The 18,246-nt window shown below is 45.0% G+C and overlaps 1 protein-coding gene across 2 annotated transcripts in view; it reads left to right on the top strand.

Moving 5' to 3' along the window:
* Positions 1-3,471: 3,471 nt before the first annotated feature.
* Positions 3,472-18,246, top strand: part of LOC142015567 (caspase-7-like) — a 34,634-nt gene continuing 19,859 nt past the window's right edge. The window contains exons 1-3 of one of the 2 annotated variants that reach the window (XM_074999127.1): positions 3,472-3,668; positions 7,277-7,357; positions 8,185-8,316. In XM_074999127.1, the coding sequence (XP_074855228.1) occupies positions 8,198-8,316 (119 nt within the window). In that variant the 5' untranslated portion in view covers positions 3,472-3,668; positions 7,277-7,357; positions 8,185-8,197. The remainder of the gene's footprint in view (positions 3,669-7,276; positions 7,358-8,184; positions 8,317-18,246) is intronic. The other variant, XM_074999128.1, reaches the window with a different exon arrangement.

Below are 18,246 nucleotides of genomic sequence, written 5' to 3'. Positions count from 1 at the left end.
AAGCATATTCAAAGGAGTGATGGCAAGGCATATTTCTGCCCCTTACCCTGCCCTGGGAGTTTTGATTGTACATTCCTTGCATATCTCATGCAAAGCACATACAGATATTTCCTATTTTCTTATAATTGCAAAAGCTGATGTATATGATTTCTGAGTCCTAATCAAGGTTTATTGGGTAATTTTAAGCACTGTGAGTAGTCCTGTTTACTATGTGCAGGGCTTTTTTTCTGGCAGAGCACACCTGAGCAGAGTTCTGGCACCTTTTTTACTCCCAACTGGGGATCCCCTGGCAGAGGCTGTCGGCAGGGCTCTGTGCCCCAGCCGGCTCCCAGCTGTGGGGTCCCCCAACCCCATGGCTGGTGTTCCTGAGGCTGCATAAATCTTTTCAGGATTAGGGGCCTATGTCTGGCACTAAATATTAACAGGATTGAGCCTTTACATCTCAATACTGCTCCCACTCACATCAAGGACTGATGCAGAGTATACCAAGTACACAAAAAGCTAAGGATTTTGCATTGGCTCTGTTGGGTTATAATGCAGTAGCACAGTAAAAGGCCATAACCACCTATGTTGCTGCATATGGTAGGGTGGAATGGTGAGGAAATGCCACTAGAACCAAAATAATGATGCTAGTTACATCACAGCTAGCAAGTCTGATATTATATTAAGTAACTCACTTGAGGTTCTGCTCAGGAGAGCACGAGACAGTAGCCATTGCAGCAGTGGTGGTGATGATGATATTCATATTATAGATTTTTAATGACTATGAAAGGAATCAGACCCATGGATGTGGCTTAAGTAAAAAATTATAAGAATAACTAAAAACAATGTTTTAACTACTTTTAAACTGTGGCCTAGAACTGACAGAGTCAGTTTAACAGGACTGCATCCATTTCTGTTTCCAGTTCTTGTTGGAGTGCATTGTGCCTGCTCTCTCTGTTGGCTTCATTGCCCTGCATTTTTGGTGCAAAGCCACCATTTTTCCACACCTGCACATTAAAATCAGGTGACAGATTATGCTGTACATCTGGACTTTTGACTTAGATAATCAATTTTTAACCATTTATGGTTTGATGTTGTAATTTGGTGTGCACTTGCAGATCTATGCATGTCACAAGGCTCTGAAATTATTTTACCACTGTGAATCATTCTGCAAGGTGTGCATTTTACTTTGTAATCATCTTGAAATGGGTCCTTAAGGGTGGGAAAAAATTGCTTAGTTATGTGAATTTTGTCAAATGAAAAAAAATTTTTGGACCAAAAACCATGCTTATTAGAAACAAAAATTGTGCTCTTTTTGAGTAAAACCTGTTTCCTAGGAACAATGGCATTGTTTTTAAAAGTTGTTACTAACTATTGTGGTTTGTTGTTGTTGTGTTTTGTTTTTTTTTTAAATCTCAAGTCTTATGTTATCTGAGTATTTTTACACACACACACACACACACACACGAGTATCTTGGTGAGTGCTCAGGGCAGGGATGGAGATTACAGATGTCAGGACAAGGGGCTGGAGGTGAAGTGGGGGAGTTCAGGGCCCGGTAGCAGGAGTCAGGGCACAGGTTTGGATGTGGGGGGCAGCCTCTGGCCAGGACGTGAGGGTACAGGAGTGAGTGCAGGGGTTGAAAGGATTGGGAGATGGAGGGTGCTGGAGTGACAGCAGGGAGTGAAGAGCTCAGGCTAAGGAGTTTGGTACGTAAGAGGACTCAGGACAGGGGCTGGAGGAGTCAGGGCAGGATTTGGAGTGCTCAGGGCAGGGTACATAGGGGTAAGTGAAGGGGACTCAGGACAGGGGGCTAGGAGCTCATGGGGCCATAGCTGTGTCATCTGCGGTGGTGAAGGAGGTGCTGGTCTGGGAGGAGTGGGTGGGCTGTGTTGGCCAGATCCAGGGTCTCCTCAGCAATGAGGGGAGTGGCCCCAGTTCCTGGCTGTGGCATCTCCCCTCCAGAATCTCTGGAGAAGGGGAACCAGTGGCTGGCAGGCCCAGGGCCTGGGGGAAAGGATTTGAGGAAGGAGGGCCACTTATCCAATCCAGTGGCCAGCAATATGGAAAGACCTACCCTGGCTAGCTCGTGGTGCGACCATCCTGGTGTGGTCACTGCAGCTTAGCTGTCCTCAGCACTTGCTGCCCCTAGTGGTCTCTGCGGTATAACTGTGCCCCCTATCTATCCCCTCCTTTTCCCTGTTATGGAAGACTTTTGCATTCCAAGCACATCCCATTTTCCTGGCACAACAAAACCCTGACCTCACCTTGTTAGGAAAAGAGGAAGTTGGCTACCAACTTTGGTGGCCCTAGCTCTTATCATTTAGGAGCAGTTCTTGAATAAGCAGATGCACAGATGGGTAGACTTACAGACATTCTAAATTTTATATACAGATATTTCTTTATAAGCAGCCTTTGGAGTTGTGGAGAAAACCTTAAAAACCTGACCTAAATGCAGTACTGATTATATTGGGGGTCTTACAAGTGTCAGAGATTGTCACTGACATAATGTTTCTCCTTCAAAGCACCACGTCTCTCTGGCTGACAGTGCAGCAGCTGCCCTCTATTGCTCTGACCTATACTCACACCACCTGTGCCTCCTTGAGGTTGCAGGTTAGCTGCCCATGTTTTCCTTTTTCAGGGTTGCAAACTCTCAGGTTCAGATGGATCCACTGGCATGCTTTGCAGCAAATTCTGCCCAGGAGATTTTTCCCCTGTTCCCTTTGAAAACCACACACCTTTGGGGTGGTGTAACAGAAAGGTAGCTGTGTTAGTCTGTACTTCAACAAAACAAGGCAGCAGAAGCATAGCACTTTTAAGACTAACAAAATGATTTTCTTAGTTTTCAAAGGGCTACCTATGGAGTGGGTCCACCGTTTTATGAATCAGCGGGGTAGCTGAGTTAGTCTGTATCCTCAAAAACAAGGCCCAGGGCATCTTATAGACTAACAGCTACTTCGGAGCATAAGCTTTCCTGCGCAAAGACCCGCTTCCTTAGATACATTTGCCCACAATACCTTGTGCGCCAAAATAGCTGTTAGTCTATAAGGTGCCCCAGGCTGCCTTCTTGTCCTATGGAGCGCTGCCCACACCACTTACAGAGAGAAATAACGAATCTCCTCAATAGCCTTAGGAGAGTTGTCTTTTCGTGCAAAGGGCAGGTGCCCCCCCACGCTCCGCCCTAGAGGACCGAGGTTTGAGTCTGCCTGCTGATGGTTACGCCTGCACTGCTCGTTCCCAGAAAGCTGGCCATTTGTAAGCCACTCACGGGTTTTCGGGCCAGCCTCCTGCCTGCTGGACCTTTGGAGCTGGCGAACCCCGGTTCACACACTAACTGGGAAGAAACCAGAAGGGGCTGGAAAGAGACCCCCAGGGCGGGGAGGGCTGAGCCGGGAGGAAGGCGGCGGGAGAGGATCGGGAAGGCGGCAATTCCCTAAGTAGAGCTCGGCCGCTGCGGAAGGGGGAAAGGGCGGCACATTTCCGCACGCACCATGCGGGGCGGCCCGGGGGCAGTTCTGGGGAGCTCCGCAGATTGCCCTGATGGCGGCAGCGGCCGCAGGCTGGGCCCGTGGCTGCCCCCACCCAGGCCCGGCTGCACCTAGCGGGCAACGCTTTCGCTTTCACCCTCCCCGTCCTCGCGCGGCACTGACGGGACCCGACCGAACAGACAGAGCGGAGGCGGCGCCAGGTCAGTGTCCAGCGGCAGCCCCCGGCCCGGCGGCCGACCTGACCCCCATCTCACTCCGCTCCGTGCCCCTCCCCCAGGGCGTCCAGCCGCCCGGCGCCTGCCTCCTTCCGCCCGGCTCCCACAGCTGAGCCCCTCCTGCGGCCCCGCCACCCATTAGCGCCCCTCCCGCCAAGTGCTGCGCTCACCTCCGGTCCCCCCTCCGACCCCTTCTGCCCTCCCCGCTGTCCCGCTCCTCCTCCACGCCCGATCCGCTCTAACCCTGTCCTCCCACCCTCCCAGCCTGTCCCCTCCGGCGCCGCATCTGTCCCTGCGTTCACCCCAAGTTCTCCCTCCTGTCAGATCCCCCTGTGCCTCCTCTCCCTTCCCATATCTGCCCCCGGCCCTCAGCCCATCCTCTCACCCTGTGCCTAACCCGCAAGATCGGGGTGAGCAGAATCTGGCCCACAGCCGCCGCCAAGCCCTCAGGCAGGGTGTCTGCCTGCTGCAGCCCGAGGCTGCTCCAGCTGGCTCAGGACTCCTAGGCCAGGAGTGGGCAAACTTTTTGTCAGGACCCACTTTTCATCCCTGTAGTTAGCGCGCGCGCACACAGACACACACACACCCGTGTAAGCCACACACACACACACACACACCCCTGTGTAAGCCAAACCCGTGGACATTGTGGTCACGTTCCCATGAAAAAATCCTTTTGGCCTGGGCAAGAAAATAAGAATGTAGAATGTGCAAGCGGTATTAATCCATATGTAAATGTGCATATGGCCACATAAAAGCAGTAAGGTATTTGCACATTTTAATGAGCTGAAGGAGCCTGAGCCCCCGCAGCTGAGTGTGCTGTGCCCCCCGCGATGAAATTTCATGCTTCCCCCCACACACACTTTGCACACCCCTGCACTAGGCGCTGCATGTCCCTTGTGGGAAGTGGGGAGATTTCATATGTTGCCCCTGTCCCCTCCCCAATCACTGCTGCATCCTCTGCCATGCAGGGGGCGCATGGTGCAGAGAGGCACATGGAAGGAGCCTCTGGCCATTTTGAGCCGCCTGGGCCTGCAGGAGGTAGGGAGCCTGCCTCAGGGCCCCACTGGCAGCTGGCCAGGAACCACCTAGCTAAGCACCTCTTGGTCACAGCCTGCCTCTGGCACCCTGCTCCCTCCCACTCCCCAGTCCTTCATGCCCCACGTCACAGTCCAAACCATCTACATCTCCTCTCCCTCCCTGGTCACAGCTTCCTCCCCATACACTGAGCCCTCTTCTGCACCTCTCCCTCAGGTCAGAATCCTCTGCTGCATCCATATTCGCTCCCCGACCCTGCCCCCCAGTCTCCTGTCTCAGGTCACAACACCCTCCATCACATAAACTCTCTCTGAGACCCCAAACTCTCACGTGCACCCCAGTCTCCTACCCCAGACTCCCATCTACACACAACTTCCATCTCACCCTCTGCATAGAAAAGTGCAGCCCTTGACCACTTACCAAAATCTTGGAGTGACCCTCCCCCATCAAAAGTTATTGCCAACCTCTGCTCTGAATCTACACACCTCCTTCCATTCCCTACCTATAGAGCTCTCCTCCCTCTCATAGGGCCTAGTCATCTCCCTCCCTCCCTCCCTGCTCCTTCCCAGCACTTAGCCCCACCCTGCAACCACCGTTGCCAGGTTTTTGCCCTGGCAAGTCTGTAAGGGAATTGAATACATACTGCCTGTTTCCCTGTCTTATGGGCTCATGATCATCCTGTTCTTTGTACTTCAGAGATGGCAACCCTACTTCTCACCCTCTTTTAGTCACTCCAGGCCTTGACCCCCGCCCCCACCTTCTAACATCCATCTTTCCTCCCTCTCCCCAAGATTTGACACAGTCCTTCCCTGCTGACCAGTGTTCCCTGTAAGCTGAGGGCTTGGGCATCTGCCCTATAGAGAGATTCAGGTGCCACCCAACTGATTAGGAGAGTGCCTACCGCCACCCACAGTGGGCAGCATGTGTTTCTATTGAGGGTGCACATCCACACATGCCTCAATGCACAGAACAAAATTTATTCTTCCCATGGCTGGAAAAAATTGCAACAGTAATACTGACCCCTAGCAACCAAACCTCTCAAAGTTCCTTCATCTCCCTGGCCCCAGAGCTTCATCCTGTCCATCGTTCTGTCTACCCCAGAGCTTAACTTTCATTTTCCCCCTTTCTGGCTACACTTTCTAACCCTCTGCTTTCCACTATTCTCTGACCCTCCACTTCAGTGCCTAATGTCTTCCTCTATGCTCCAGCGTTGTACTCCTTTCCTTTTCTCTGCACCCCAGTGGTTCTTCACTTCCTTCCTCCCAGCCTAGGCCTTGTCCACGCTGGAAAGGTTGACTATGCTGGTGTAATTAAAATGAAACAGCACACCATCTCCCTCCCATGTGGATGACGTTATCTTGGTATAAAGGTGCTATATGCTACTCTATTCCTGCACAGAAAATGGAATAAACTGTATCCCTATAAGGCAACTTTATGCTGGTATAATTCTTTTCACATGAGGCATTGCACTGGTGTAATTATTTTGATTTAAAAAAATCACACCCCAAGAAGCGACCAGTTCATTTAGAATCCTGCACTTCCCATAGGTAGTACAAATTATTCCTTCCTTTTGTGTATTATTATTATTAATAATCATTTTCTTTCATGCACTCATTCATCCATCTGGGTTAGGTCCCTTGGAAATTCCTAAATAATCCTGTGTAATTTGCAAATTCCACCAACCTTTCTAAATCCCTGAGAAACATATTAAACGTCACTTAGCCCTAGTCCTTTATGAACCCTGAGTATTCCCACTGAAGTTAAATTAGAATCAACTGAGACTGAAAGTACCTTTCATTTTGCTTTCAGCCTGCACAGCAGATGGTACATAGTATTCAGATCAGTGCCCAGGCAACCTATCTAAAATCTGTTTGCATAGTCCTACAGTCCACTGGTATCTAATCTGACAGACAGCATTTCTAATCTCTCACTTCATGAGTTCAATAGTGCATGCATGAATAAGGGCTGCTTTAATGAATATTGTTTGCAGGAATAACTGTTCTGTTGTCCTTTGAATACTATATTTTTTAACTTTTTGGGTGGAAAATAATATGTTCTTTCTTATAAAAGGAAATGTTTGCTTTTGGTCCTACTGCTATAAATCTGAAACTACTCCACTGACTTTGGTGAAATTACTCTGAATTTATATCAGAGTGATTAAAATCAGAATTTGTCCCAAGTGCCATAATTTGCACAAAGGTCTGTTCCGAAATCTTGGAAGCATAATATGCTTTTTAATATCCAAGATAGATATCATAACTTGCTAAAAAAACACACACTAATCTTAGGAAAACAGAAAATGCATAACAATGTGTTAAATCGAAGCAGTGAAAATCAAAAATAAGTCTGAGTCAAGATCAATAAGTTGCATCACTGTACTTTCCCACCAAATATATTTGGATATGTAGGTATATATGGGAGAAAAAGTGAAGTCTTCCATTATTGTATGTGGTAGCCATGCTGGTCTCAGGACGTTAGAGACACCAGATGGGTGAGGTAATATCTCTTCTTTTGGTAAGAGAGAGAAACTTATGAACTTACACAAAGCTCTTTTTCAGATCTGGGAAATTAGTTAAAGTTGGAAGAAGAGTTCTTTGAAAGCTTGGGTCTCTCACCGACAGAAGTTGGATCAATAAAAGGTATTACCTCACCCATCTTGTGTCGAGAAAAATCAAAAGGAATTTTTCTTTTTTACTTTTCAGAATACCTTCAAAGTGGATTAGAACTACAATGGAATACCATAAATATTTTGGTGTCAGATTTTTAGTGCTGCATTTCCAACATACTGGCTTTGGTCCACATTGTGTAGTTTGCAAAACATCTTGAAACCATGGTACAAGATCCTTCACTAGAAAGATGTTTTTATTTTTTACCTTAGCTGCAATTTCTGGACAGATATCAGAGTTGATTTTGAATAAGTGCAATGAAAAATGTAACAGTAGTGGCTGAGTATGTGCAGTATTAGATTGATGCAGGATCCAAAAAACAATGGCTGTTCCTAACCTATGCTGCTCGTATCATGCTGCACTGATACGTGATAGGTGAGTTGTATCATGCTGTTGCTAATTAACACCAAGGGTGGATCTACACTAGGAACTAACTTCAAAGTTAACTTCGTATTTAGGCACTACTTTGAAGTAGCCAGCAGGAGTCTACACACTTTTTCCGTTATTTCAAAGTTAACTTAGCCCAGTTTCAAAGTGCTTACTCCATTCTGGAGAAGTGCCCTACTTCCAAGTTTAACTTCAAAGTCGGATGTGTGTAGATTTCAACTTCTAAGTTACTTACTTGGAAGTTGTACTTCCAAGTAAGCAACTTCAATGTTATTTTTGTAGTGAAGACACAGCCCAAGTGTATTTGATGCAGTGCCTGAGGGATTCATTAGTGTTTATTTTTTGGTTACAGAACTGTTTAAAAAACTTACAGCACTTCTTGAAGGGCACTTACACTCTAGTTTTCTGTTCAGTGTGTGTGCATAGATGGAAGGAAATCAATCCAGTCCTGTGCCCACAGAGAAAGATGAAGACTATGGTGGAGATCAAGGCGACACTGTGGATGCAAAGCCAGATAGAAGAAACAGGTTATCAATGTTTGGAAAGTAAGCTTGGTTTTATTTTATGTCTTGTTATTTAGATGCTTTCATCAATATGCAATAGAATTACAGCTCTCTGTGCCACAAAAGTGAACAAATGATGCTAGCAAAACATTAAATAGCCATAAAAACCTTGTCAGGTTTTGAAAAAATAAATTTATTTATACACTCCATGTTCATGGAAAGTATTTCTCTATTCAGACAGTGCATGGCTGTATGGGAATGACAAACATACCATTATGCTTGCTCTGCATGTTTACTGTGCTCCCATGATATCAAAGATGGAAAGCCTGCACATTTTTAATTGGCTTAATTTCAGATTTTAATATAGGATAATCGTAATTCTTTATTATTTTTCAAAGATGGATGCTGACAGTGTTCTTCTCAAATTGGTATTTAGTCATCTGAGTAAATGGCTTACAGTTAATTCATTCTTTCCTGAACAGAGTCTGATCAAAGGGTTAAAGTACAGGTCTAGGACTCAGATGATTTGAGTTTTCTTGCCACATAGATGGTGTGATATTAGTCAAGTCACTTAATTTCTCTGCCTCCATTTCCTTATTTCTAAAATTCATGTTTTGTGAGGCTCATCAATCAGCTTGCAACTCTTCAAGGTTTTCTGATCGAAGAAACAATAGAAAAACAAATATTATAATGGATTTCATAACTATTTTGAGTAAGATTATTATTATGATCACAACCTCACATTTTCTGCAGATATAAAATGAAGGATACAAAATTTCACTTCCACAAATGGACAAAGCTTTTTTAAAAAAGGCTTATTCATTCGAAATGAATTCAATTGGTTTTAATAGCATAATAACTTTTCTGTTCTATGGGGAAATACTTCAACCCATATGCTAAATTGCTTACAGTTTACCACTTGTTAATGAAGAATATTCATTATGTATTGAGAAATTATTCAGCCAATCTGATTGACTCGTGTACCAGGTATCCATTCTTTCAGAATATCTTTACTCTATAACTTGAAACTGTATCACTCTTAAAAAATAATTCTGGACATATGTTGTACCTTAAAGCCAGGAGCTCAAATTTCAGGGCCACATACAGTCAGTCAGAGCAGGGCATAGAATTCAAGTACCTTGACCATGCACGCCCTGTAAGGTAGCAAAACAGCAATGAGTGAACTCAGTATGAGGCATTTTTGCTTGATTAATTTTGGTTATAGTTAATGGTCAGTGGCCTTGTTTTGGCCATCGTTTTTTCCTAACAGGTGGTCCGTAGTAGTAGGCATCCTTCAGTCTGCATAGACTATGGATCGCGCCCTTTATAGTTTCAATTGAGGACTTCATTTACAGCGTCTATTGTGACTATGAAGACCCACACGAGAGTGACAGTCCTTGCTGCATCTCTTGCAGAGGTGGTGGGTGTCTGGCAAGTCCTTAGTGTGCTTTCTGTGCGCTTGCTTCTCCTCTGCTAGCTGTCTGATCCTAATCTCGCCCTTCTGAAGGCCCTTGTGTAACCCCTGCCTCCATCTGCTGCGGTCGTCTGCTAGTTCTTCCCAGTTGTCCAGCTCGATGTCTACCTCTCTGAGGTCTCTCTTGCAGACATCTTTGTAGCGCAACTGGGGGCGTCCGGGAGGTCTTTTGCCAGAGGCTAGCTCACCATACAGGATGTCTTTTGGAATTCTTCCATCATTCATCCTGTGGACGTGGCCAAGCCAGCGGAGCCGACGCTGCCTGAGGAGGGTGTGCATGGTTGGGATTCCAGCTTGCTCAAGGATGGCGGTGTTGGTCACTCTGTCCTTCCATGATATTCCAAGGATGCGCCTGAGGCAGCGCAAGTGGAAGACGTTCAGCCTCTTTTCCAGGTGGTTTGTACTTTCAAGGAAATAAATGTTATGTGCTAAGTTTTATTACTCTACAGTAGTGCTGAAGTACATACATGGGCTTGAAAGGATTAACTTGGTGCTGTGAACAAGAAACTTCTTTGTTCTAATGTAGAAGGGAACAGAATTATGAGACACCACAGAAAATGAATTGTGAACCAATCAGATGGGAAAAAGAACTCTGTAGCTCCTGTTAGCCCCTCTGTGGCAGCAGCTTGGGGATTCAGGTCCAGGCAGCCGTAGAGTAGAGAAGAGAAGTAGTTGAAGATTTGCACCAGTAAAGTGTATTTCTCTCAGTGCAGTGAAATATGTGATGTAGACCATGGCATAATTTGTTTCCAATATAAGCAGAAATTGTTGCTGTTCTGTGGCTTTTCCAGAGCAAACCTTTTCATGCAGTCAGTACAGTCTCAGGCCTCTGCCTTAGACAAGTGGCCAAGTGGTCCAGGGTCAGCAGTTGAATAGCAGTATAGCAATTATCTCTTCTTTTCTTCCAGTTAGGGGGACTTAATTCTCTATGCTTCTTCTCTTCGAAAAGCCTTCTAGATATGTTACCATTTTAGGAAACATTGTGGATCAAGGAAATAAGCTGCTTTGTTAAAAGTCACCTGCTTTTTTGTTTTGTTGTAATACCACTAGATGGCAAGCTAATATCGTTTTTTGTTTCTTAAAAAAATCACTAGAGCAAGTCTCCCTCATACAGAAAATCACAGTTACATGTGAGGCTGTAGGTCTGTCATGGAATTGTCTTTCCTTAGCCTCCATGACTTCTGCAGCCAGCAGGTGGGATTGACCCTGGAACCAGCTACCCCAGACTTTTCTGCCCTTCTTTCCCTTCTCCTTTACCAGTGGCAGTGCTGCACTGTCCCCTGCTACCAGCAATAGTGACAGTCCAGGTATAATGGCAAAAACAGGAATTGGCACGAGAGAGCTTTTTTGTACCACTACACTGGCAAGGCTGGTCGGCCAGTGGGTCTGTCTTCTTCCAGCAATGATGGCAATGGTCCCATGCAGCCCCTTGAGCACCAGTGAGCACCTGGAGGTTCCCCTAGTACTAGTGGGCCCCCGGCAAACCCTCCCCACCCCAAATCTGCAGGTTACCCAGACCTTCCCTCCAGAGTAGCATATTCATGGAAGTGCCTCATTAGCATTAGCATCAACTTGCTCATTACCATTCTCCTTCCAAAAAGAAGGGGCTAGTGTAGACATGGCCTAGGAGTCACAGAGGACCACAAGCTAAATATGTCAACAGTGTGACACTATTGCAAAAAAAGCAAACATGATTCTGGGATGCATTAATAGGAGTATTGTGAGCCAGACATGAGAAGTAATTATTCTGCTCTGGTCTGCACTGATTAGGCCTAGTTGGAGTATTGTGTCCAGTCCTGGGCACCACATTTCAAGAAGGATGTGAAAAAATTGGAGAGGGTCCAGGGAAGAGCAACCAAAATGACTGAAGGTCTAGAAAACAGGACCTGTGAAGGATGACTGAAAGAACTGGGTTTGTTCAGTTTGGAAAAGGGAAGACTGAGACAGGACATGATAGCAGTTTTCAAGTACTTAAAAGAATTTTACAGTGAGGGGGAAGGAAAAATTGTTCTCCTCAACCTTTGATGATAGGGCAAGAAACAGTGGGCTCAAATTGCAGCTACCGAGGTTTAGGTTGGACATGAGGAGAAATTTCCTGCCAGGGTGATTAAATACTGGAATAAATTGCTTGACACAGGGTTGTGGAATGTCTGTCATTGGAGATATTCAAGAGTAGGATTGATAAACATCTATCAGGGATGAGCTGGATGATATCTGGTCCTGTTGTGAGAGCAAGAGACTGGACTTGATGACCTCACACGGTCCCTTCCAGTTCTGTGATTCCAAGCTGCAGCCTCTTGTTTCTCACCCTTGTGAGCAGTACAGGCAACATCAATGTTGGCACCTGGAAGGTTTTCCCTTTTGGATCCTGTGACAGTGTACATTTACCGAGAAACACAAATAGCATCTTTGGAACAAAGCATTGTTCAGTCCTCAAAGATAAAAAGAATAAAACTCCCCTAACTACTAACTTACTTGTTTTCTTGAGATGTAGTTAGCTTGTCTGATTGGGTCTCTGTAACATTGTACCATATTTCTATAAAGTACTTAATTTTGCCTTCAGTAAGGAATCAAAGCACAAACATGTAACAACTTTAAAGTTCTCCATTAAATTGAGAACTCTAATTGTCATTAATTTGAAAGTCTCTTTAACAGAAACATCCACCTGTTTTGCTATTCAGCTCATCAGCAGTTATGACATCCTCAATTAAATAGGGTATACTCTCAAATTTTACATCTTTTTTTCTGTTTTGCAAACTGAAAATCAGATGAAAAATAATTACATATGTAGAGAACTTTTTCTTTTTGCCTGTTTCTCTCGGAGCTGCAGAGCATCACCTTACAAGGCTCATGGACTGAAATACAACATGAACCAAAATCTGTATATTAAAATTTTTCAGAATGAAGAGCGAAATCTTTAGTGCCAAGTCGGCATAGTTTATTGAAGTCAGCTAAACTTATGCTGAGAATCTACACACCAAAATGTCATCAAAAATTTGTTTTGTGGAGGAGTATGGGACGGGGAAGCAGGGCGGAGGAAATTGTGGCGTTGGTGGTGCTTTTTATTTTTTGTCCCCATGCATTTGCATGAAACCAGAGTTTGCTGCGTGACTGACATGTGGGCACTAGAATGGTAGGTTGGTAGAGCACTTTGTTCAATGAGACCTGAATCATTTGAAAAATATACATGTACATGGATTAATAACCTGTTACAGTGACAGCTTTGGAGATGTAGGGGGATGGGGGAATTAAGGCAGGCAAGAGATGATCTTTTGTTGTTTTCTTCCATCCTCCTGAGAGTTATTTTCCACCCACCTTTGATTACCAGCAGTTTCCTTTTATTTGTTTGACAAGATACATCACAGGTAAGGATTTCAGGATGAATTTTTTCTCAGAAGCACACATCTGCTTTTCCCTCATATCCAACATATCTTTTTTAAAAGTTGCCCGCCCTGTGTTATGCAGCCCACTTGAAATGCTGAATTTAGGAAAAAGAGGACCCTGGGTACCAAAGAGCATTGCCTTATTTACAGAAAAGCAATCAGGCTTATCAGTCTCTGCTTACAAAGCCATTGTGAAATGAGTGGCTTCATGAAGTCTAAGGACACGGTTACATTATCCAGAAGATTGACCTGTTCAGGGTCAATCTCCCAAGGTTTGATTTTGTGCATCTGGTAGGGACGTGTGAAATAGACCCATTGGGGTTGGTAGTGGACCCTTGTACTCCCCACTGCTGCGAGGAGTAAGGGAGGTTGATTAGAGAGAATCTCCCGTTGACCTTCCTCAGTGAGGGTGGTCAGGTAAGTCGATTTCAAATAAGTCAATTGCCGTAGTTAGAATTGCATATATGAAATTAGCTTATTTCCCTAGTGTAGACTTAGTCTAAGGTTCCTGCCTTGTCCTAGCATTGAAATCCTGTTGGCTCCTGGAATGACACCTCATTTGTACCTTTGCACTTTTTTGTTGCACTTTGCAGTGAAACTCTGAGCTTTGCTGCAACATAATATTAGACTTAAAAAAATTAGACATTTATGTGAAAAATATCTCCTGTGTCCTCACAATAGCTAGGATAAAAATTGCCAGGACAGCCACTGTAGTGGCAACGTATTTTTTTTCCATTGACTGAAAATCATCTCTGCCAAGGGAGACATCTCCCAGGCGGATAAAAGACCCCCAACCATAGCCATTCCTGAAAATCATGACTGCCGAGGGAGACTCTCCCGGCCACCTAAAAGAACCCCGACGACAGCCAGCCCCTGAAAATTGTGACCGCTGAGGGAGACTTCCCCCCAGTGGCTAAAAGGCACCCGACTGAAGCCAGCCCCTTTGGCCTCTGATAATGCCTGTATAAAAAATTTGGTCCAAGAGGACAGCCACTGTAGTGACAAAGTATTTTCTTCAATTGACAGAAAATCATGTCTGCTGAGAGAGACATCCCCTGGGCAGATAAAAGACCTCCGACTGTAACCAGCCCCCAAAAATTGTGACTGCCGAGGCATACGTCTCCCGGGAGTCAAAAAGACCACCGGCTACAGCCAGCCCCCGAAAGTCATGACCACCGAGGGAGAAATCCCCTGGGTGGCTACAAGACCCCTGGCTACAGCCAGCCCCAGAAAATTGTGACCCTCACCGTGCGCAAGCTGCCTGGCACCTTGCGCAGCACGTCCTTTTATTGGTGCGGAATCAAGCCACATTATGTGGCTGTGCACGGGAATGTTCCAGACTGTGTGGTGCCCCCGGGGGGAGAAAAGGAAGGGGATGTGGGGGTCAAGATGAAATGTAAATGACTGAAAAGAAGTTTCTCGTCCAAGCACAACCCCCACGCACAGACTAGATACCATGTGATGCAGGCGAGGGAAAGTTCTAGAATGCATGGCACCTCTCAGGGAGGGAAGGGAGAGAATGGGGTGGGTCAGGACATCATGTAAAGGGCTGAAGAGAAGTTTCTTGTCCTACCAGACAAGCACGACCCCCACCCACAGTCTAGGTGACACATGGTACAGGAGGACAGCGACTGGTGCCAGGCAGCACAGAATAAAAAAAGCAGCTAGGAGGGGTATACACAGAACCACAGACCCCACAGCCATGCTACTAGCAAACAAAAAGAAGATTTTTCAGCCTCTCATGACCCTACAGCCATGGGCTTCCAGGTGCCGAATTGTAATGGTCTTCCTGTTGTCTAATTCCTCCACACCTGAGAGCAGTGGAGATGTGAGATGTCAGAGCAGAAAATGGTGGGGCATTGTGGGTCATGTCTGGAGGCTAATGAATTTGATTTAAAGACATGGGGCGTCCTCACTACCCTTCATTCAGAATTTTAAATTTGAATTGAACGCTACACCCGTCGGGTTACTACGATTTTAGGATTTTGATATTATGTCAGTTTTAGTGCTCCATAAATCTAGCTAATGGAATTTACAGTGAGGACAGGCATTTGGGAAAATTGGGCTAACTGACCTAAAATCAATATTATCTCATAGTTTAGATGCAGCCTCAGATACAGAGTATGAAGGGTTTGTTCCTTTTTAGCTGTCTGTTAGGTTGGGTTAAAGCGTTTTAGAAATGGTCTTTGCTGTTCTGATGTGGTGGGTAAGGATTTGTTAAAAGGGAAAGTTTCCTATTCCACCGCATTTTCCATTCCTGCACAGGGGCAGTAATAAATCGTGGTGATGAGAATCTGTTTTCTACCTGTCAGCAAAGGTGGGTCAGGCCTGCATTACCTCAGCAGCTTGCTAGGCCATAGCCATGGGGATTTGAATAGCCCCATAGAAAAGTCCAGTGTAACCCACTGCTGACATAGGGGAACTTTGGGCCTGAACACAGAGCATCCTGATTCAATGTCCATTATAGCTCTGAGCATGGTGGGCTCCTAGCTTTACTAAAGAAGATTAAACTTGCTCTTGGACACAAGGGTGAAACTATTTTCAGATGCAGAGTGGAGTGATATTTGATGATGAGCCAAGGTACTGTACAGTGTCATATCTCTGCTTCCTCCTTTGTTGCTGTCTTTGTGAGAGTGTCGTGAATAAATTCCCTAAAATAATTATGACATTGCATTCTTCCCAGCTCAAGGTCGCTCTGCCAGCACAATACTCTTACCATTTGATATGAAAAGGTGTTTTGGAAAAATGTACTTTGGGGCCTTGCTTTGTTTAGTTATTATCTTTTATTAATATTATGTTGATACAAAAATGCACCTTAAGTTTCTATTAACCCCTGTGGTGGTTGAGATGTAGGTGTTTCTGTTGGTATAGCATAATTAGAAATGTTGATGTATATTATGCATTCTAAACTCTGGTTCTGAAAGATCTTCGTTTGCACAACTTTAATGGGAGGTTCATACATACAGGACTTTGTAGAATGGAACTCTCTGCTGAAAAGTTATCAGTAATCTTTTGGGTTTGTGAAGCCCTAAGGGACTTTCGAGTGCTTATATAAATCCTATCATATCGCGCAACAGAATGTCAGACAGAATAGCAGAAATATAAACCTAGGAATAGAGCTTGCACTTTAATGTCTCCATGTAATTGTGAATATTACAATACAGTGCTATCCTGTGAGAGTGTGACTAAAGGTTGCAGAGGACAAAGTGCTGTGTACAAAAGACCAAGAGTCTGCTTCCTGACTTTTTATTTTATTTTTAACTGTTGCTAAATATTTGCACAAGTCTTCAGTGTAACAGGCTGTATCTAACAACAGTTGTACTAACCTGTAACGTGTAGCCCCTGCTAAGATTCTTGCAGTGAAAAAACAACAAATAATTGATTTTGGTGAACATTGACTGCGACGCAAGCTAATATGTAGTTACAAAGGGACAAGAGCAAGATACTTGTTTAGATTTTATACACAGCCCATCTCCAAATCTAGGTGCATCTGCAAGGTGGAGAATGTGCCAGAAGTTACACCCCAAGGTTCTGATCCTTAGCACTGCTTCGTAGATCCCTCCATTCCACATATTGCCACTGACTTGAGGGGAGAGCCTTTGCAGAGCAGCTTGTAAGATCTGGGCCTAAGCCATTGCCCACATCAAGCTCTTTCTTGTTCACTCAGCACCGGACTTAGAGATTTTCCACTTAGCCCACTTGCATCATCCTTAGTCCAACTCCTTCCCCAAATTATTTGGAGAAGGGCTGGTGAGTCCTGAATACCATTAGGAATCTCTTCCTCTTTGGAACCAAATGGAGAGAGAAGTTCCACGAGTTGAAGGATTGTCACTGTAAGTGCCCTGCTGCCAGGGAACCCTTCCATTTGACCCCAGGGTGAAAGGAGAAGTTAGTGTAAGCTTCTTATTTGATCTCAGCAGGAGCTTTGAACCCGTGTGGATTTTATGAAGATGAGGGATTTTATGAAGATGAGGCATCCTAATAAGCACTTGCCATCAGTGTAAATCACAGAACATATGCAAAATGTGCCCCCTGCAAGAAAACAGTTAAACTATTAGGCCACTGCATTGTGCACCAGCTGAAGTTCCAGAGTGGTCTTCAGGTGCAATGTGCTACTGAGGTGACAGGAATTGAGAGTCTTGAATTTTAATAAAGAAAGCTGCTTTAGAGTAAGAGAATGTAGGGGAAAAAGTTGATGTAGTACATTTATGATTTGGGAAACAACTGATTTAGAAAAGCTGCAGTTAAAATCTGTTTAGAATGGATTTTAAGGAAGTTGAGGTGTTTTTGTTTTCTTGAAACCATATTTATTTTGTAGACTTTGCCTCTGGCTTGACACATTTTTCTGACTCTCCATGGTTTGTCCCTTATTGGAATTACCTTGTGTTTCAAGTTTTGGCTGAGGATACACAGTCCTAACTTGAAAAAGTTCAGTACCTGGAAGTGATTCAAAGACGAATGATTCAGGGTCTGGAAAGCATGCCTTATAAGTGAGAGACTTAAGAAGCACCACTTATTTTATTTATCCAAGACACAGCTAAGAGATGATTTGATCTTGGTCTGCAAACAAGCTATGTGGGGAGAAGATTTCTGACAAAGTCTTTAATCTAGCAGAAAAGTGCATAGCCAATCCAATGATTGGAATCTGAAGTTAGACAAATTCAGGTTAGAAACAAGGTGCAAATTTTGAACTGAGGCCAATTAACCGCTGGAGCAGTTTAGCCAGGGGCATGGTAGATTGTCACCTGCTGAAATCTTTAAATCAGGACTGGATGCATGTCTAAAACAGAGGTGGGCAACCTGAGACCTACGGGCTGCATGTGGCCCACTGGGGCTCCACATGTGACCCATCTGTTCCCCTCCCCCACAAGCCACTTCCCCAAGAACATACAAGCCGCGTCTACACGTGCCGGCTACTTCGAAGTAGCCGCGCCAACTTCGAAATAGTGCCTGCCACGTCTACACATGGTGAGCGCTATTTCGAAGTTGAAATCGACATAAGGCGGCAAGACGTCGAAGTCGCTATCCTCATGAGGAGATGGGAATAGCGCCCTACTTCGAAATTGCACGTCGAAGTAGGGCACATGTAGCCGATCCGCGTCCCGCAACATCGAA

This window comes from Carettochelys insculpta, chromosome 7, assembly GCF_033958435.1.
Source record: "Carettochelys insculpta isolate YL-2023 chromosome 7, ASM3395843v1, whole genome shotgun sequence".
Classification (NCBI taxonomy): domain Eukaryota; kingdom Metazoa; phylum Chordata; order Testudines; family Carettochelyidae; genus Carettochelys; species Carettochelys insculpta.
The sequence above is the reverse complement of the archived record's forward strand: the minus strand, read 5'-3'. Positions and strand labels throughout refer to the sequence as shown.